The sequence below is a fragment of the Hippocampus bargibanti genome, linkage group LG17, assembly GCF_051943395.1.
Source record: "Hippocampus bargibanti isolate YZ-2025 linkage group LG17, ASM5194339v1, whole genome shotgun sequence".
Classification (NCBI taxonomy): Eukaryota; Metazoa; Chordata; class Actinopteri; order Syngnathiformes; family Syngnathidae; genus Hippocampus; species Hippocampus bargibanti.
In genome coordinates this window covers 630,967-651,462 of record NC_142750.1, presented here as the reverse complement: position 1 = coordinate 651,462, position 20,496 = coordinate 630,967, and the positions used below count along the sequence as shown (strand labels likewise).

Sequence of the window (20,496 nt, the reverse complement as noted above, 5' to 3'; positions counted from 1 at the left end):
TTTGGCCTCCGTTGGCCTCGTTGCCACAAACGGAGGTTTCGCAAGATGGGGTTGAGGTCTGGGGACTGCCACCGCATTTCCGCAATTGAAACAAAATGGCGCCCGAGGAGGATTGTTCTTTCAGCATTTTTAGCCACGACGTTCATCAAGGAGGAGGCGGCGGCGCTGAGCGCTTTGCGACATCTCGGCAACGCAACTATGCCAGCACCGTTTTTGATTGGTAGGAATGTCGCTGCCAAAGCAACAAGAAGAAAACGCATCGGCGTTGAGTAATAATCAGAACATTAGCATTAGCCTAATGAATACAAGTGCCACGACAAATGGGAAAGTCTTTTTTTATGATTTCATTTTTAGCAAAACATCCTTTTTTTCTTTGGTGGATCGACACTAATCAGCTACATTCTGTCCATGGTGGGGAAATCAGAGTCGGAGGTTGCATCCGTCGTTTCAAGACGACACCACAGGGGAGGTGATTGTAAGGATCTAAGAGACAAATGAAATGTATTATTACTATTATTATTATTACTACAAGGCGTAACAATAACGGATTGCATTCTTTTTTTTTCCATACAATCCGCAAATACAATGCAATGCATATTTATTTATATAGCGCTTTAACAACAGCAAGTACAGTGATACCTCAGTTTACGAACTTACTCTCGCCTGCGCTGGGGTCTTTTTCGCTCCCATAATAGCAAAAGTACTCCACTCGATAACAAACCAGGTCTGCACTCAAACAGAGGATTGTGTGGAAAACTAATCCGCCAGCCACCGTGGCGCCGTGTGGTTTGATTCGTCCGTCGAAAACTAGTTTGTATGCTCAGATTATATTCTGGCAAATTTAGTGTTCATAAGGCGAAAAGTTCGTTAGCTAAAGCGTTCGTAAGCGGAGGTATCACTGTCGGACGATTAGACGGTGTAACTTTTGCCGGCCGTACCTGAGTACTACTGTTGAACTGCGCCACAGTCATGTCCTGGTCAACGAGGAGGGGATGGAAGATATCGAGAAAGTAGAGCGAAGGCCGGGCGGTCAAGACCAGGTGGTCCTCGCCGATATCAAGGACCAACGAGCGCGAGGAAGCCTGGAACAGCAAACGTTTTTCAACTTCAAGTGTCAACATGTCAATCACATTGCCATTTTTGATACATTCAGTGTTTTAGGCAGTGGGCCTGCAAGACCTTCTCTGCTGGCCTAAAAAGACCATCACAAAAGGTCAACAAAATGACTTTATTATACAGTACAGTTTATTTCTGTCATTACAATACAATATCACATTTATTATACCTAAAATAAGGTATATTTTGTGGTGTTTTAAGGCTTATTTAGTCGAACATGATGTTTTATGGGGACCTGGGAACGGATTATTCTCATTTTAATGGTTTCTTATGGGAAATAAATGTTTGGCAGACGAACTTTTCGCCTTACACGCACTTTCTGGGAACCAATTAAGTTTGTAAGCTGATGTATCACTGTACATTTGAAGAAAACAAAAAGGCGGACTCAATAAAATGGTACGATTTGATCGGAATGTTCAAGAGTTCAATATATATATATATATATATATCTTTTTTTTAAATCTGTCTGTCTCTCACCACACCAGGCAACTTTATTTCTGCAATGAGATACTCGGGGTCACCGGAAGGAGGTTCCACAAACAAAGTGAACTCTGGCCTGAGAAGAAAGATAACAAGAATTGAGAGGCCATTTTAAGACAACATTTATAAGATTACGTCTGGGTGAACTCTCAGTCGTACAGGAGTGGTCCATCGGTGAGAAGGTTTCTTCAGCCGTCATCTGTACTTCTTTCGATGGTTTGAGTAAAAGAAGATATTTTCACAAAACAGCAAAACCCTTCACTAAATCGCCATGGTGGGGTGATCGTTCCGACAACCGACTTCTTAGGCAACATAGGCTTAGTTATGCTGATGAGGTGATACCAGATCAAATGGGGGCAATCAGGCCAGTCGTAGACCCCATACTCAGGCAGGACAATAGAAGTAATCAGCCGCAGGGAGTAGTCCCCCCCCCCAACCTGAGAGCAGGGACCAATCATAGCAGAGTGTGGCACCGCCACGTCTGGACAGTACGGATATATATAGGTAACATCCGACTTACGACCGGTTCGACTTACGACCTCCAGACTCTATTTTTTACATTTTAAGAGGGGGAGTTTGCGAGTCATTTAGCCTGTGAGTCTCTATTCAACCTTTTGGGTGGATTTCGACTTATGACCATTTTGACTTACGACCGTTTGGTCGGAACGGAACTCGGCGGTAAGTCCGATGTTACCTGTATAGCTCCAAAACTACCAGCAAAAGATTTTAGTTTGCTGACGAAGCCTCTTGGATAAGAAGCGAAACATCAGTACAGATGATGGCCGAAGAAACCTTCTCATCGATTTATAAGAATAATTTGACCTTTTAGCCTCGGAATAGGAGATTTCCCTATCAAACAAAAAAAGGAAGAAGATGATAAGTAGAAGGAATCACAAAAATCAGTCAAATCTTTGATTCGTGGCCTCGACTTACGAAGGAAGTTGCAGTTCCTGAATAACCGGCTTGCTTTTTGTGCGAATGTTCTGCTCGCTGACAGACCCCAAAAACTTTCTGTTCTTCAGTATCTTCCATTCTGGAAAACACACACACACACACACACAAAATAAATACCAATAAGTTATTCCGTCAAAATAAAGACTGTCTGTTTTTAATAGCCGCTTACCTCGACTTAGCTGGATGTTGTATTTGTTCTCTAAACCTTCAAAGGAAACGATGATAACAAACTGCTGGAACAAGGCTTCCTTCTACAAGACACAGACGAGAAAAACGACAACAGCAGACGCGTCAAAGAAAACGAGTCAAAATGGCGTCGGTGGAAAAAAAAAACGGACGCACCTGACATTTGTGGAAAAAGTCCTGATTGATGACCACGTCGTACGCAGTGCAACCCTGACAGTCTACAAAAGAAACTCGCACTTAGGCGTCACATGGAAAATAAGCCATTTCAGTCACAGGATCAGTTTCTCTGTGGGTGAGCAGCGGCAGCCACATGCGCCGGCGTTCACTCAACCCGGAAGTAACTCAATTAGATAGAAAGCTAGCTAGCTAGCTAACAGATAGCAAATGGATAGCCAGCTTGATAGCTAATAGATAGCCAGTTAGCTAACAAGCAAGATAGCCATATCTTGCTATCTATATAACTAGCTAGCTAGCCAGATAGCTATTAAATAGCCAGCTAGATAGCCAGCTAGGTATCCAGCTAATATATAGCAAATAGCTAGCAAATAGATAGCCAGCTAGGCAGCCAGCCAGAGAGCATTTTCTGTGAGTGTGTGCCCCCTCCCTCCTCTATCACAGTTCTTGACCAATCACATGCGGCTTTAACCGAAGACCGGGGGCGGGGAATAGAGGAAAAAAAACACAGACTGCCATTTTAGGAGCTCCAAGAACCGGCTCGTTGGCGAACGACACATCACTCATTGTGGCACTGCGTGTGTTTCCCGAAAAATACTTTGTATTCTCGCAAATTTAACGTTCGTTGAGCGCAAACTTTGTTAGCGAAAGCGTCCGTAAGCCGAGGTATCGGTGTATGTTCCGTATTATCATCAGACAATTAGGACGGCAAAAAATGTGAGCGGATGAATCTCAAATGACTAACTGTTGTCCACTTCAGCGTGAGGCTCCCCGAGGCTCATGGGAACTCGATAGCCACTGGGATCTTCTAATTGGAGCAGGTCCAAAAGTTCCTCTTTGGAAATCTCCGGGGGAGGCGGGACCAAGTTTGATTGACAGATGTTGACAAAGACCTTCTGCTTGCCGGGATCTGACGTGGTCTTGACGCACATTCCTCAATCCAAGGACAAATTCAGGTTAGCATCTTTGATCGGATTCGTTATTGTCGATATTTGTGAAACTACACACCGGGTTGAGGCCGGATCACTTTGGAATCTGGATTTGCGGTATGCGCATTTCCTAGCGTCTGAATTGTTGGGAGGGGGAAAAAAATGCAGAGCCAACCAGGTTCATCTAATACACACTGATACCTCAGCTTATGAACGCTTTAGCTAACAAACTTTTCGCCTTACCAACATTACATTCACGAGCAGATAGTCTTGGCTCACTGGCGGACTAGTTTTCGTCTCCCCCTTTCTTTTAGTGCAGACATGGTTTGCTATCGAGTGGACTACTCTTGCTGTTATGGGACCGAAAAAGACCCCACCACAGGCTAGCGTTAAGGCGAAGAAGACACAAAAGAAAATTATGTTCAAGCAGAAGAAGAAAAACACCAACGAGGTGTGCGTTTGTGTGACTTAGCGTCCAAGTACCAGTATGCTAAGTCCACCATTGCTACGTGTGGCTGAGGGTGTTTCTGTGTTGTCTAAGCAACAGACTCAGGCAATAGAAGAGGTTGTTGTTTTAGATTAACGAAAAGCAGCTAGCAGGGAACAAAGTGAGTGAGGGTATTATCGACGAGAAAACACGGCAACTACATCAACGACCATCATCAAGGTAAATTAGCTGGCTACCAAGCCAGCCATATATTTGCTATCAATATGCTATTTGCCATATAGAAGCTATCAAGTTAGCTATCTAGCTGGCTAGCTATTAGTTATCGATTAGCCAGCCAGCTAACTTTCGATCTATTCGCGTTATTCCGAGTTGAGTGAACACTGGCGCATGTGGCTGCCGCTGTTCACCCACAGAAAAACGGATCCTGTGACTGTAAAGTGACCTTGACAGTTTTGAAAGGCACTTACAAATGAAATGTATTATTATTGTTATTATAGATCTTCTTTTCCTTTCGACTTTTCCTTCAAGGGGTCGCCACAGCAAATCAGTGTCCTCCATCTTATTATTATTATAAATAAAATGACTTATTATACAGCATGGTTTATTTATTTAATTACAATACCATAGCACATTTATTATACATCAAATAAGGTATATTTTGTGTAGTTTTAAGGCTTATTTAGAAGAAAATTATGTTTATTAGGCACCTGGGAACGGATTATTCTCATTTTAATGGTTTCTTATGGGAAATCAATGTTTGGCAGACTAACTTTTCGCCTTACACACACTTCCTGGCAACCAATTAAGTTCGTGAGCTGAGGTATCACTGTATTTAACAAATATCACCGTATTTAACAAAAGTAAGAGTGAAAGTACCTGTGCTAAGAGGTGTTGATACAGGTCTTCTTGCTGCTGTGCCTCCATCTCGGAATTGAGGAGTGTTGAGTCAGTTGTCATGGTTTCAGGCTCCAATGGTAACCAAACTATGAACCCGAACACACACAAATATTGACTGCGAACACAGACAGATTGTTTTATTTGTTTGCATTGCTATTTTTATGTCATTTGATGCCGTTTAGTTTCACTGCACTTCTTTTTCGCTGTGCAGCGTGGTTGAGAGGAAAGAGGTTTTCATCTGCGTACTATGTTGCACATCGAATTACAAAACAATGCATGCGCTATGCCTTCCTTATTAGTAAAAGTAGAGGAAATTAAAGTGCAGATGTGGAGCTGCTTTAAGTGCCGTGGCTAAACTTGCCAGACAAAAACAAGTGCAGTGTACGTCGCCACAACAGAGGAAAGCAACAATCGGCTAACAGACGTTAGCTTGGCGTCACCGGCAATGCAATAAAGCCACGCATTCATCCCTTCGTGGTTACCACCGCAAAGTTCATGTTTCCGTTGCAGTACCAGTTCGAATACGATTAAAATAGAATACAATTGAAGAGAGTACGCTCTGTACTTACCTATGTTTTCCAAAAATGGTGTTTATTTACGCTACATTACGCACCGGAAGTTCCTTCGAAGCATGCGCGTTCAAATCCATTCCACTTCCGAGCCGAGCTTTCAGAATAAAAGTATAGACTTTCGGACGAGAGAGAGAGCAGCGAGCGCGTCGTCCAAAACAATCGCTGATAGTTAAGTGACGGGGCTTGAAACGAAGAAAATCTATCGCTTATTTTTGCACGAATGCAATGTGTAATAAAAGACGTGAAAATACTAAAACAAACGACAATTTTAGCCAGCCAGCCAGCGTTTCACTCTCCGTACAGCAATCGACCGCGTGGTGGCACCAGTCATTTCGCCTCCGAGTCTCGATGTAACATTTTGAATAGATTTCGACTTACGACCATTTTCTTCTGGGTCGATTGCACGCTGGCGCGTTTTGGCTGGCGCCGCTCGCCCGCAATTATTTTTAGCTTCTCCTTAGCTTTTTATTATTTAATTCATGGTTTTATTGTTCTGTGTATTGTTCCTTTAATTGTAAAGCGTCCAGAAAGACGCTTGTAAATGAAATGTATTATTATAATTTTAACTTATGACCGTTTGGTCGGAACGGAACCCGGTCGTAAGTAGGATGTTACCTGTATTGCAACCCCGAGCTTTATTGGAATGCCGGTGTGGAAACATAGAAAAACTTATCCTCAGACTGAAAAGTGACCTTGAGATTTTTGAAAGGTGCTTATAAATCCAAGGTATTATTATTATTATTTATTAGCCTTTACGAATGTCCTCCATACTTAGTATTTATTAGCTATCTATTAGTGTTCTAGCTGCCTGGCTAGCTATCTAGGTAACTATATATTAGTTAGCTATCAAGCTACCGATCTAACCATCTAGTTGCTAAGTGTTGGATCAAAAAAGAAAGAAATGCAACTGCACATGCAAACATTTCCTGTAAGGTCATGGCTTGCTTTATTTCCGACATCAACATGTGTTCAAAAGCGTAAGTCACTCAGTGAACAAGAGGGGGGGGTTCGTTTAAATAGGATGAAATAAAGTATCAAAAGAAGAAAAAAAAAGGACACAATTTATTTAAAAGCTAAAATACAACATAGACATGAACATTCTCCCAACGAATGAAAAAAAACCACACCAACCGTTTTGAGCCCAAATGGTCAATTGTTAACATATTGCGTGTTAAAATGCAACCCGGGTATCGATGACTAAAACGGCGCAAGCTAAACATCAAGTATTAGCGATATCAAGTCACTGCGCTCCTGTACAAAGAAAAATGCGCTATTTATTTGAGAAAATACAAATAGCCAGTGTTTTTGCACCAAAAATTAAAAAAAGGCCACAATTGTGAAGATTTGTTACAGTGCTGTGAAGGAAAAAAAAAGGCCCCTTTCCTGATTTCTGAGACGCCGCTGAATGGCTCAAAATGGCTACAATGAAATGATATATAAACATATATATATATATATAAATATAAATATGCTGGATCTTCAGCATGCGTTCACGATTGTGGGCGATATTTGTACGTATTTCGACTGCACACACGGCGTTTGTTCTCCGATTAAAGCCGGGCCGCTTCTTTGGAAGCCGAAGGAGTTTTGGTGTCGGCTTTGAGGACGCTCATGATGTCCTGCAGAGCTTTGGTGATTTGGCCTCCAAACCTGCGGGAGCTCTGAAACGGGAACAGGAAATGATTGGTCAGCCAAGTGGGCCTGGCCAAAATGGTCGCTCGGTTAAAATCTCATGGTAATAGACAGCCAGCGAATAGCCAACCATATAGCTAGCTAATAGACAGCAAGTCATATAGCTAGCTAGATAGCTATATAGCTAATAGATAACCAGCTAGATAGCTAGCCAGCCATCTAGACAGCAAATAGATAGCAAATGAGGGAATGAGAAAAGATGTTTGACTTACAGTTTCCTTGCAGGAATGTTTGCACGACACGTGGAAATTGATCATATCTTCACCCACGATGATATAAGAAACGCCGTAACCGTCGTCGGCAACCTGACGGGAGCGCAGAGCAAACGCGAGAAAGGTTAGCTCAGCATTATTATCCCCACGCAAAAACAACAGGTGGCGCTCACAGGTCCAAATCCTCCGCCCAGGGATACAAATTCGGGGTGGTTCTTCAAATCGAAAAGCTCCATTTGCTGCACGGGCGTCTGGCTGGTGGAGAGACGCCAAGGTTCCGACAAAACCTGACAAACGCAAACGAGGAACTGAAGAGAAAAACTCGGCGAAAATCACAAGAAGCTCCATAGCTAATAGCTAGTTAGCTAGCTAATACACTGAATGTCACTAGTAAACACACAGATAGAAAGCTAGCTAGCCAGCTAGCAGATAGCTAATAGATAGTCAATAGATAGCTAGCTAAATAGCAAGCCACTTACATAGCTATATAACTAATAGATATATAGCTAGCTATCTATTAGCTTGCTGGCTATTTAGCTAGCTAGATGTTAGCAGGGTGGCTATCTAGCTAGCTATTAGCTATCTATTATCTAGTTAGCTAGCTTTCTATCTATTTGAGTTACTTTCGGGTTGAGTGAACGCTGGTGCGTGTGGCTGCCGCTGCTCACCCACAGAAAAACTGTGACTGTAAAGTGACCTTGAGAGTTTTGAACGGCGCTTAGAAATCAAATGTATTATTATTATTATATCGCGAATAGATAGCCAGCTATCTAGCTAGCCATATAACGAATAGATAGCCAGCTAGATAGCTAATACATAGCACAGAAGATGCTGACCTCTTTGAGAAACGGTGACTCCACCCCCAAATACTTGGAGACCACATAGAGGCAGAAGAGGTGCCTGTCGATTCCAGCTCCAGTCATGGCCAGTCGATAAAGATTCTGGTGTCTCTCCGAAGCTAGCTTAAAGAGCCGCTGACACTGTTCCGCCGTCTAAGTGACACACAAAACACAAATATCCAACCAGCTGTGTTTTTCCATCACAAAAATGGACAAAATCCCACTTCAACGGACAGTTAAGACGGCGGGGAAAAAAACATCGTTGGCACACTGCAAGAATCCAAACAAGACCGTCCGCACCCTGCCCACCACCTTTTCCAGCGACTCCCCTCAGGCAGGCGCTACCGATTTCAACAGCTACTACGCCCGTCGCCATGAACTCTCTAAACAGTCACCCAAATAGAACTGCATGGTGCCTCCTCCATTTTTCTTATGATGATACTAGTACAGCGTGTTCTACCGCAGACAAATTCCCTGTGTTCTACATAGTTGGCCAATAAAGATGATTCTGATTGTGATCCAGCCAATCCGTTTTGCGATGGTCTTTATCCTCGTGGAAGAGGTCGTGGTTGGGGTACCGTCCGTGCCAGGAAGTCAAAAATTGAAGCGCTACCTGTTGACTTTCCAAAGCTTTGACAAAGGCGCTGCTTTCGTTGGAGCAAGATCGCACCGTCTCCGTCCGGCCTTCCCTGAAGAGACGCGTCATGGACGCCTCGTAAGTCAGACAGAAACCGCCGCGATCCTGAAGAAGGAAGGAAGGAAGGTCATCAAAATCAACAATGAAAATCTTCCATATGAACCGTCATGGCCGACGTCCCCGTCATACGTAAAGACGTCAAGAAATGAGTCTTACCCTGTAGTAGGCCAACTGCAAGGCAATCTGAATGAAGGCGTCGGGACTGACCCGAAGCTTCTTAATTTGGCCTTTTCCAAAATCTCGGAAGGGGAAAACGTGGCAGTCCACGTCGTCAGCCAAAGCTTGCGCCACGGCTAGCGAGCGACACACTTGAGCTTCAACCTGCAAGGTCAAACGAAGAAGAGATACGTTGACATTTTGGGGGGGGAGCTTTGGGACTGGCACCGATCCCCAGGTGGACCGTTCAAGCCACCCCAATCGGTTCGGGTGTTGGTTTTTCATGCTTGAGTGCCGATACAGCACTGGCCATGGCCTCTGGCAATGTTTTTTTTCTTTTCCACAAGGGGGTAGCATTTGCCTTTTTTCCATGTTAGCGCTTTGTTACAGCTTCAGTGCTATATAAACCAATATGTATGAATTACATTGTATTTTGGACAGCCACTCTCATTTCAAGCTCATATAACTCCAGAATCAAATAACACATTAATTATACATAAAATAAGGTATATTTTGTGTAGTTTCAAGGCTTATTTCGTAGAAAATTATGTTTTATGAGGACCTGGGAACGGATTATTCTCATTTTTAATGGTTTCCTATGGGAAATTAATGTTTGGAAGACACACTTTTCACCTTACAGACACTTTCTGGGAACCAATTAAGTTCGTATCATTTAAGAATTAACTCAGACGTTCGATCTATCTAGATCTAGCTATCTATCTATCAATTATCTATTAGCTAGCTTTCTATCTATTTGAGTTACTTCCGGGTTGAGTGAACGCTGGCGCGTGTGCCTGCCACCGCTCACCTATTAGAAAAACTTATCCCGTGACTGTAAAGTGTCCTTGAGAGTTTTGAAAGGCGCCTAGAAATTAAATGTATTATTATTAGTAGTATTATTATCATTAGTATTATTATTATATAGTATTATTATTTATTATTGTTATTGCTTTTGCGGAATGAAATAGTTTTTGCGGGCCAGATTTGGCAGTCAATGATGAGTTAACGTGTTGCTACTGAAGCACCAGCAGCCTGTCGTGACACGTTAGCAAATGGAATGAAAACATTCGGCTACGTACGACGGTATTATGGGATGGCAAGTGGTGGAGAAAGCAAATACCTCTGGCGAAATGTCCCACGTGAGCCTCTGGGGGGGAGGCAACGAGCGCTCCACCTCACCCTTGCAGTGCCCGTCCTCGTTGTAGCCCAAATGGAAAGCGTCCGTGGCTAGCGTGTACTGAAAAGAAGCATCATGCAAAAGGTGTCAAACATGAGGCCCGAGGGATAGATCCGGACCGCCGCCTCATTTTATGCAAATTTTGGCTAGCAATTTGTTATCTATTAGCTATCTGGCTGGCTCGCTAGCTATCTAGCTGGTTACTATTATTTATACGGCTATCTAGCTACCTAGTTAGCTGTAAATCTATTAGCTAGCTAGTTCCGGGTTGAGTGAACGCTGGCGCATGTGGCTGCTGCTGCTCACCCACAGAAAAACTTTATCCTGTGACTGTAAAGTGACCTTGAGAGTTTTGTAAAAGTGCTTGATAATGAAATGTATTATTATTATTATTATTATTATGAAACATTGAAGTGGAACGCACCTCCCAAAGGTGAGCCACGGTCGGCGCGTCGGCCCACGAGTGCTCAGCGTTGAGTCCGTTCTTCCCGTTCTTGTAGATCACGACTGAAAACGATTTGTCGTACCACCTGTTGCAAAAAAATAAAAATAAACATTTGAGCGCGAACGTCAAAAGATTTATCTTTTGACGTGAACTGCCACAAAGGGACATAAGTCTTCTTGTGCCGGTCCCAGGCACGGATGAATACAGAGGGTTGGGTCAGGAAGCTATTAGCTATGGAGCTATCCAGGTGGCTAGCTATCTAGCAAGCTATCTGTTGGCTGTCTATTAGCTATCTACTAGCTGGCTAGCTAGCTTTCTATCTGTGTATTTAATAGTGACATTCAGTGTATTAGCTAACTATCTAGCTATTAGCTATAGAGCTATCTAGGTGGCTAGCTATCTGTTGGATATCTATTAGCTATCTACTAGCTGGCTAGTTATAATTCTATCTGTGTATTTAATAGTGATATATAGTGTATTAGCTAAGTATTTAGCTAGCTAGCTATTAGCTATCAAGGTGGCTATAAATGAAATCTATTATTTTTATTATTATTATAAACGCGTTATAGCCACTGGTTTGTGGAGTTTCAGCCTCACCTGTCATAACATTTGCCGTGTAGCAGCGACTTAGCGTAGCGGTCCAAATTGCCCGCCGGGTCGTTTCCTCTCATGCCTTGGTCTTCGTCGTCCAAGGTCACGAAGAAGGCCGCCTTCTCGATGGCGTCCAATGATCGCTTGTTGACGCCCGAGCTAAAGTGCAACTTTCTCATCTGAGACCAAGGAATCCTGCCAACGGAGATCACACGTGATCTTGTGGAAGGGAAAAACATTGCCAGCGGTCTGACCGGCGCTTTACTGGCACCCCCAGCAAGAAAAACCAAAACCTGAATGAATTCAGGAATGGCAGCGAATGACTTGCCACATTTAATAAACGTAACATTTAAAATACGAGTACAGGTAACATCCGAGTTACGACCGTGTTCCGTTCCAACAAAACGGTCTTAAGTCAAACGGTCGTAAGTTGAAATCCATTCAAAACGGCCGACGTTTACACGACAGGATGGTATATGATGTCAATTTGGTTTTTTAAGCGACCTTTTCGATTGAATACTATTATATACCAAACTGTTTACAGTTTATTTAAACATTTTATAACTTTTAGTGTCGTTTTTATCATTTTATATTTCGTATTATCAATTTTTATTACTGGATAACTGTACCTGTAATGTATACAAAACTGTTTACTGTACACTTCATTTATAAATAAATAAATAACATAATAAATATAATATAATAAATGTTATACTTACCTTTTGGTGCTTTTTAGTGTCATTTTTATCATTTTCTATTTCATCTTATCTATTTTTATGACTGTATAACTGTACCTGCTAACAGCCAGAAGAAGTCGCCCGACACACACGCTGGGACTCAGGCGGACGCCGAAGAAAAAAAGAAAAGCAGTGTACAGTACTACAGGAAACGGTATCTGCACTGTATAACTACTGTATTGAGCGTCGTCACGCAGTAGATTGCTGTGCCGGTGTGTGACATGCTGGCTGGCCAAAATTGTAATACGCATTGCCGGCTACTTGCGTGTTACGGTGCCAGGCGTAGAATAAAAAAAAAAAAAGGGTCTGGCGGTCGTAAGTACGGGTGGTCGTAACTCGTAACTCCAAAATTCCAGGATGCCGACTATAGGCTCAGTTTATCAGCATTTTTTGGCCAAAAAATAGCGAGTAAAAGAACGTGCAAGAGGCAAAGGTTTGTACCTGTCTCCAGCGGTCAGAGCTCCGAGTTTGTGTTCGCCACGTTGCGGAGGTGAAGGGTCATCCAGGATCTTCTGAATCTGGGACTCAATCTCCCTTGGAGAGAGCAGACGGCCAGCCCGGTACACCCACAGGCGGAAATAGCGCCCCTTGTGGTACACGGCCACAAACTCGCTGTCCAGCCAGTGTTGAAGAACATCTGGGAACACCATTGATCGATTGATTGATTGATTGATTGATTAGTCAAGTTTAAAGTCATTCTTGAGGAGGTGATGACATTTGATTGCTCAGGCTGTAAGGTAATAAATAAATAAATACGATAAATAAATACGATAAATAATGATATTTTTTAATACGGTGATACCTCATCTTACAAACTTAATTGGTTCCCAGAAAGTGTGTGTAAGATGAAAAGTTTGTCTGCCAAACATTTATTTCCCATAACAAACCATTAAAATGAGAATTATCCGTTCCCAGGTCCCCATAAAACATCATTTTCTATATGCCTTTATTAGTCTCACAGTGTACAGTGTGTTTATGTACATTAAATGTGTGTGCAATTGTATTGTAATGAAAGAAATCAACTGTACTGTATAATAAAGTGGTTTTATTGACCTTTGTGATGGTCGTTGATGTCTTTGCCGTTTGATGATATCCGAGTGAAGTTGCCGTGCTTTCTCACTCACACTGTCCCCTGCTAGCTGCTTTTCATTAATCCAAATCAACAGACGTTTTCAACCTTTTCTTAATAGCTTGCATGTTCTTAAGGATGGAAGGAAGGCGTTACCTGTTTCAACTCCCGGAGTGCGTGTCGTGTTGAACATCCTTTCGGTCTGGGCGGCACACAAAGGGATGACGGTACCCGGAACGCGGCTCTGGTTCATGGAGACAACAAGCTAGCTGAATGGCGCTGACTTTTTAGCGAGTCGCGCACATCATTGCACGTCCTCCAACCGCGTACCGGTTTCAGTTCCTCTCGGTTGACCTTGCGGCGGTAAAGGAGCATGGCGGTAATTGTGTTGCCCGCCCTGGCGGCTTGGATGGAGGTTGGCGTCACGTACAGGAAGTCCTATTAAGTACAAGCAGAAAGCCCGGAAACTTATACAGTACAAAAAAATACAGTGAAACTTCAGTTTACGAACGCTTTAGCTCACAAACTTTTTGCCTTACGAACATTAAATTTACGAGAATATAATCTTGGCGTCCAAACTAGTTTTCGGCGTTTTATGGAGACCTGGGAACGGATTATTCTCAATTTATTGGTTTCTTATGGGAAATAAATGTTTGGAAGACAAACTTTTCTCCTTACACACACTTTCTAGGAACCAATTAAGTTCCTGAGCTGAGCTATCACGGTATATAAAAAAAATGTCAAAACTGTATCCGGTTGGTTACCATGCCGTAGTAGTTACTGTTGACCATGATCGGTCCTCGGCTCCGAAGGTAAATGTATTCCTCCCACCAGTCACTCACCTGGAAGGAAAACAAAGAACTACGTTTGAGTCGTGGTTTTTTTCTGCCACGGCTTCCTCTCAAGCAATTTGGTGAAGCCATTAGAATGTTTCATCCCCTCCACAAATTACATCCAGAAAACACAATACATTAACGAATAACTACTTTTCAAATTTAACTCACTCGCTGCCATTCCCGAATATGTTCTGGTTTTGTTTTTTTCATGCTTGGGTGCAGATAAAGTGAATCAGACCTCTGGCAATATTTTTCCCTTCCACCAGGGGGCATCGTTTCCCTTTTCCATCCATGTTAGCGCTTTGTTCCAACTTCACCTGCTGTGGAAGCGCTATCTTAACCAATATGTATGGATTGCATTGTATTTTGTACAGCCGCCCCCATTTCACACTCATATAACTCCAGACCCATATCATTTAGGAAATAACATTTTTTTTCTGATGAAAGAAGAGAGTCTAAGGTTTCTGACGCTGTATTGCTTGTTCATGTATGTTGAGCCGTCGATAGCAAATAGAGAGCTTATGTTTATAGAATTATATTAAATTGCTATATGAATCAATATGTATTGTGTTGTATTGTATTGTATTCCATGAACTAGCTTTCATGTATGAAAAAGCAGTCAGCTCAAGAAGCATGTTAAAGAAAGAGATGGATAATTATTATAATAATAATAATACATTTCATTTATAAGCGCCTTTCAAAACTCTCAAGGTCACTTTACAGTCAGATGATAAGTTTTTTTTCTGTGGGTGAGCAGCGGCAGCCACACGCGCCAGCGTTCACTCAACCCGGAATAACTCAGATAGAAAGCTAGCTAGCTAATAGCTAGTTAATATACAGCCAGCTATTTAGCTAGCTAATAGACATCTGTCAGATAGATCACTAATATCCAGCTCGCTAGATAGCCAGCTAGTTAATTAAATAGCTAATAGACAGCAAATAGATAGCAGATTTGTACATTTATGGAGGATGGACTGTGTGTGTGTGTGTGTGCGTGCGTGTGCGTGTGTGCGTGTGTGTGTGTGTGTGTGTGTTTAAGCGTGAAAGCATTTCCAAGTCGTTTTTTTTCCCCGATGGAAGGCCTGGTTACCTACATAGTTGGTCGCCCAGAGAGCTTTGAGCTTTAAGTAACGTTGAAGTCGATTTCCCAGGTTGCGCTCAAAGTCACAAGCTAGTTGCGTCATCCGCTTAAAGTCGCCATCTGCCAACAGGGGGCGCGCCGACTCCAAGTACTGAAAATCGGAGCAATCGATGTTAGTTGCGTCACACAAAATCCATCGAGATGTGTGTGTGTGTGTGTGTGTGTGTGTGTGTGTGTGTGTGTGTGTGTGTGTGTGTGTGTGTGTGTGTGTGTGTGTGTGTGTGTGTGTGTGTGTGTGTGTGTGTGTATGCACGCACCCTGCTCAGTGTGTCCTTGATGGCAGGAACAGGAAGATGAGGTAGCGATGTTTGGTAACTGTACAGCAGCGGCTTCCTGCTCGATAAGAGCCTCAATAGGGTCTAAAAAACAAAAATAAATTGAAAAAAAAGACAATATGAATCGTTTTTGAGTGCAGAAGGAAAATAAATATGGCTGCTACAAGGTGGCGGCCATTTTAATAATAATACAGTTCATTGATAAGCGCCTTTCAAAACTCTCAAGCAAGATGGCAGACACTTTACAGTCACCGAATACGTTTTTAGATAGCAATTAGGCTAATACCTAGATAGTTAGATAGCAAGCTAGCCACCCACATAGCAAATACAGTGATACCTTAGCTTACGAAATTCATTGGTTCCCAGAAAGTGTGTGTAAGGCGAAACGTTAGTATGCCAAACATGTATTTCCCTTAAGAAACCATTAAAATGAGAATAATCCGTTCCCAGGTCGCCTTAAAACATAATTTTCTACTAAACAAGCTTTAAAACTACACAAAATATACCTTATTTATGTATAATAAATGTGCTATTGTATTGTAATTAAAGAAATAAATTGTAGTGTATAATAAAATCGTTTTATTTACCTTTGTGATGGTAGTTGATGGCTTGAAGTTGCCATAATTTCTCGCCCATAATTCCCTCACTCACACTGTCCCCTGCTAGCTGCTTTTCATTAATCCAAATCAACAGAAGTTTTTCAACCTCTTCTATTGCCTGAGGCCGTTGCTTCGACAACACGGAAACACCCTTAGCCACACATAGCAATTTAGCATACTGATACTGGGATGCTAAGTCACACAAACACACACCTTGTTGGTGTTTTTCGATGAGCTCCTTCTTCTGCTCGACTGTAAATTTCTTTATTGTCTTCTTAGGCTTAACATTAGCCTGTGGTGGGGTATTTTTCGGTCCCGTAATAGCAAAAGTGCTCCACTTGACAACAAACCACATCTGAATTTAATGTTCGTAAGGCAAAAAGTTAATTAGTTAAAGCATTCGTAAGCCAATGTATCACTGTAGATAGTTAGCTAGGTATTTAGCTAGATAGATAGCTGGCCAGATAGCATCTGGCCAAGTAGGGGTAAAAATGGCTTACTTACTACCCAGATTTTGGTGGTGTTGGAAACCCGACCGTGCTGCTCAAACATCCAGCGGTGGTAGGAGAGAAGCAGCTTGAGACAAAACCTGAGAGCGAGGATGAGCGACAGCCACAGCAGCGTGCTGAAAACCAGCGCCGAAAGCATCGTCTGGCCCTGAGCGCTCAGAGACACGTGGACGCTGCGCACCAAAGAGACAAATCAATTGACATGGCGCTAAACTGCCGCAACTACACCAATGACCATCATAAAGGGCAATAAAAACAACTTGATTATACAGTACAGTTTATCTCTTTCATTCAAATACATTTGCACATTTATTATACATAAAATAAGGTCAATTTTGTGTAGTTTTAAGGCATATTTAGGAGAAAATTATGTTTTTTTATGGGGACCTGGGAACGGATTATTCTCATTATAATGGTTTCTTATGGGAAATACACATTTGGAAGACAAACTTTTCGCCTTACACACACTTTCTGGGAATCAATAATGTTCGTGAGCTGAAGTATCACTGTATTTTCAAAAGCTGAAAATAAATGTTGGATGTCTAGACTTTTGTGTGTGTGTGTGTGTGTGTGTGTGTGTGTGTGTGTGTGTGTGTGTGTGTGTGTGTGTGTGTGTGTGTGTGTGTGTGTGTGTGTGTGCGTGTGTGTGTGTGTGTGCGTGTACCTGAGGGGAAGGTGTTGCTTTATCTTGGCAATGAGGCCCATGCTGGGATCCGAGCGGGTGTACAAAGTGGCCAAGATGGCGATGACGACAAAGAGCCAGGATGAAGGACTGGCTGGATACATTCCCTTGATCACTCAGTTCTGCCGTGGAAACATTTTCAAGAAAACGCTCAGAGAAATAAAAAGGTTGCAAAATGGATAAACATTCCTGCGTAAACGCTAGCGGTAAGAGTCTTCAAAAAGGTTTGCCTTTCATCCTTTCTTTGTTCCATCTGCAACACATAAGTGTTAACTGTCTGGCTGGCTATCTAGCTAGCTATTAGCCGTCTGGCTCGCTGGATGACCAGCACAACTTTAGTTCGCTGACGAAGCTGTTCGGATGAGGAGCAAAATTGTTCGACACCTTCAAAGAAGGACAGATGACAACTGAGAGCCTCCACAGACGTATTATCAAATGAAAAAAAAATCAACGAGGTTTCAACCACGTAAACATTCTGTAACTTACTCTGATGCGACTGACGCGTTTTTTCCACGATCGGACTCCCGACAGGTAGATTTGATTCAGCGCCTGGTATGAAAGCTGCAGGTCGATACCCTCCGGTGTGATGGTGAACTGGAACGCCACCGCCTGGTGAGCTTCCGCCATGACTCTTGACCTTTCACCCACAAAAAAAAAAAAAATCTTACGCTATACATTTTAAAAGAAATTAGCAATTAGCTTCCCAGGGTTAGTTGTACACTCTTTTGTGGGAAAACGCATGCTTTTTATATGATCCTTGTGACTGTAAAGTGACCTTTAGAGTTTTGAAATGAAATTTATTATTATTATTATTTAAAGTTGTTGATTTCGAACATCTTTGCGGACCTGATAAATGAAAAGAATGTGCCGCGAAGGAGGGGGCGAAAATGCTCAACCAATATTTTCAAGAATGTCAAGAATGCCACCTGCTCGAATAACTGGTTTCCCCCATTCTAAATACATATACAGTAAAGTCTCGTTATATCGATATCGGATATATCGATAGTCCCGGTTATATCGATACTATTTCTATGCACGCACGGAGAAAATTACATGCAAATAGGGTCGGATATATCGATAGTCCCGGTTATATCGATATTTTTTCGGACTCCCTCGAATATCGATATAACGAGACTTTACTGTATATATATTGAAAGGCGCTTATAAATGAAATGTATTATTATTAAATGAATGAATAAATAAAAATATAAAAAATAGATGAATGAATAAATAAAAACTTAGAAAAATAAAACAAATAAATACATAAACAAACAATTAAATACATGAGTAAATAAATATATAAATAAATATACAGGTAACATCCGATTTACGACCGAGTTCCGGTCCGACCAAACGTTCGTAAGTCGAAATGGTCACAAGTCGAAATCCATTCAAAACGGTGAATACTTGGAGGCTAAATGACTCGCAACCCCCCAGTTTGGAAAGGCGCTTAGAAATGACATGTATTTTTATTGTTATTATTATTCCAAGTCTACGGGTTAATTTTTTTTTTATCGCGAAATGGCCGGGCGTCAAAAAAACAACAACACGGTGACGTCATGGCATCGATCGGGGAACCTTCTATCTCGTACCACATGAAGAATTCCGAATGATAATAACAGTTAATCCTCACGCCTTCGTTGTGGTGTTTTATAATGATAATGACGCGACCACGGCCAAACTAGTTTTCATGTAGCTCCCTTGTGGCAAAACCGGTTTGGTTTGGTCTTCGTTCCCGTCTCCATCCCGACACCGCCCGCCTTCGACGCCGGTGGACACAAATCATCAGCAAACCCCACATCAAGGGAGAGTCTGTACACCAACTAACATGCGGCGTCCCCTCCATCGTCCACCATCAGCTCATTTTAGAGAAATAGTGAAGCAGGGAGGCAGGCGGTCCAAAACAAGAGCTCCATTCAGATTCATGCACCATCTCCACCCGAGCGAAGCACACAACGCGTCACGGGCGCACAAATGCTCCGAGTAAAGCACAACTTGCACAAGAGTATCACGAGGAAATGTAACACAAAGCGAGTTGAAGTCTACCTGGAAATGTTTGAAAGTAGTTTGCTAAGCAGCGTGAGCGGCAGAGAAGCTGCTTTCTCTTCTGGACGCGACGCCGGCAGTAAAAGTGAGCGCTCTGTCTCGAGGCGAAAAATTAGCCTAGCTTGCTTTGCTAGCTAGGCCGCCGCCTCTCGCCGCCGGTCATCAAAGATCGTCAATGTTGAAGAACACGAACTCTCCTTCGCTATTGGCCACATCGGCCCCTTTTGTTTCTGGTGAGCGTCAGCACTGATTGGCTATGGATAAACACTTCATTCAGTACACATTTTTAAGATGAATTCCGTTCAGTAAAAAGGTTGATTTGATGTATTTTAAAAAGGACACGTTAGAGATAGTGTTTTGATTATGTTAAATAACCCTGATACGCGACACCAGGGGTGGACAACTGCGATCCTTTGGGGCAATCCATTTCTCATACCTGTCAATGTATAAATATCCCCCGTATTGTATACGTTTTATGTTCTCAATCCAAACAATGTACGGCGTACTAATATTTTTTTATACGGGAAATGTAATCATTTATAAGGGTAGGTTATAGCCAAGGTTGACAATTATGATTTTGACAAGTTTCGAAATGGCCCTCGTGAGCCACCGTTGTCTACCTCTGGGCTCCCCGCGATGACATTGACGATGAATGAATGTAGTAAAACAATGTTAAATCATTAAAAAAAGGAAATATCTCAAAAACCGAGTTGTGTTAAGTATATACTAACTGTTTGTTGTCTAATTTACAACAGATTCTTTTCTTACAGTGGCTTTTTAGGTGTTCAATTACCTTACCGGTACTTCCGCCTCCGTGACACCGACGAGGGCGGAAGTACACGCCCAAACATGTAAAGTAACTGAACACGTAAAAAAAGCCACTGCCTGTCAGAAAAGAATCTGTTGTAAATTAAAATCTCAAAAACCTGTTGTAGTTGAAAATATTTTGTTTAGTAGTTTTTTTTTGAAGTGGACTGGGGATCAATTTCAGTGTGAGAAAAGCATCAATTGAGCACACACAAATCCATTGCCGTTTA

General features: G+C 42.2%; 3 protein-coding genes across 5 annotated transcripts in view; all 3 read right to left on the bottom strand.

The window, feature by feature from the left end:
• Positions 1-319: 319 nt before the first annotated feature.
• pih1d1 (PIH1 domain containing 1) lies at positions 320-5,850 on the bottom strand. Of its 3 annotated transcripts, none has more exons than XR_016117983.1 (11): positions 5,754-5,850; positions 5,164-5,270; positions 3,919-3,976; positions 3,656-3,844; positions 2,893-2,954; positions 2,720-2,801; positions 2,530-2,629; positions 2,419-2,445; positions 1,599-1,672; positions 939-1,082; positions 320-483 (listed from the first exon to the last, which is right to left on the bottom strand). XR_016117983.1 is itself a non-coding variant. In XM_089017919.1 (11 exons), exons 2-11 carry the CDS (start codon positions 5,242-5,244, stop codon positions 448-450), a joined length of 858 nt encoding a protein of 285 aa, XP_088874045.1. In that variant the 5' UTR covers positions 5,245-5,270; positions 5,754-5,850; the 3' UTR covers positions 320-447. The 3 variants fall into 3 exon arrangements, 2 of the variants coding, with proteins under 2 accessions (XP_088874045.1, XP_088874046.1); XM_089017919.1 differs by having other exon boundaries at positions 1,594-1,672; XM_089017920.1 differs by having other exon boundaries at positions 1,594-1,672; positions 5,164-5,299; positions 5,754-5,827.
• Positions 5,851-6,684: 834 nt separating this feature from the next.
• cpt1a2b (carnitine palmitoyltransferase 1A2b) lies at positions 6,685-19,615 on the bottom strand. The gene is made up of 19 exons (XM_089019538.1): positions 19,460-19,615; positions 17,900-18,050; positions 17,396-17,535; positions 16,727-16,904; positions 15,606-15,707; positions 15,302-15,439; positions 14,136-14,213; positions 13,702-13,809; positions 13,528-13,615; positions 12,744-12,939; positions 11,572-11,760; positions 10,954-11,059; positions 10,473-10,589; positions 9,353-9,517; positions 9,113-9,241; positions 8,497-8,652; positions 7,834-7,947; positions 7,661-7,753; positions 6,685-7,417 (listed from the first exon to the last, which is right to left on the bottom strand). Exons 3-19 carry the CDS (start codon positions 17,515-17,517, stop codon positions 7,307-7,309), a joined length of 2,190 nt encoding a protein of 729 aa, XP_088875664.1. The 5' UTR covers positions 17,518-17,535; positions 17,900-18,050; positions 19,460-19,615; the 3' UTR covers positions 6,685-7,306.
• The window catches only part of brsk1b (BR serine/threonine kinase 1b), a 20,193-nt gene continuing 17,624 nt past the window's right edge, over positions 17,928-20,496 (bottom strand). Inside the window, exon 21 of the transcript XR_016118153.1 lies at positions 17,928-18,050. The gene's annotated coding sequence lies outside the window, so the exon portion shown is untranslated. The remainder of the gene's footprint in view (positions 18,051-20,496) is intronic.

Bases quoted from the DNA above. Each gene is read 5' to 3' on its own strand.
- pih1d1 (XM_089017919.1), bottom strand. From the start codon at position 5,244: ATGACAACTGACTCAACACTCCTCAATTCCGAGATGGAGGCACAGCAG. The intron at 3,977-5,163 runs GTACTTTCACTC...CCAACAATTCAG, and splicing joins ATCAACACCTCTTAGCACAG to ACGCTAGGAAATGCGCATAC. The intron at 2,955-3,655 runs GTTAGTCATTTG...TTTCTTTTGTAG, and splicing joins TCACGCTGAAGTGGACAACA to ACTGTCAGGGTTGCACTGCG.
- cpt1a2b (XM_089019538.1), bottom strand. From the start codon at position 17,517: ATGTATCCAGCCAGTCCTTCATCCTGGCTCTTTGTCGTCATCGCCATC. The intron at 15,708-16,726 runs GTAAGTAAGCCA...TTTGTTTTTTAG, and splicing joins ACACCACCAAAATCTGGGTA to ACCCTATTGAGGCTCTTATC. The intron at 9,518-10,472 runs GTATTTGCTTTC...TTGACCTTGCAG, and splicing joins CGTGGGACATTTCGCCAGAG to GTTGAAGCTCAAGTGTGTCG.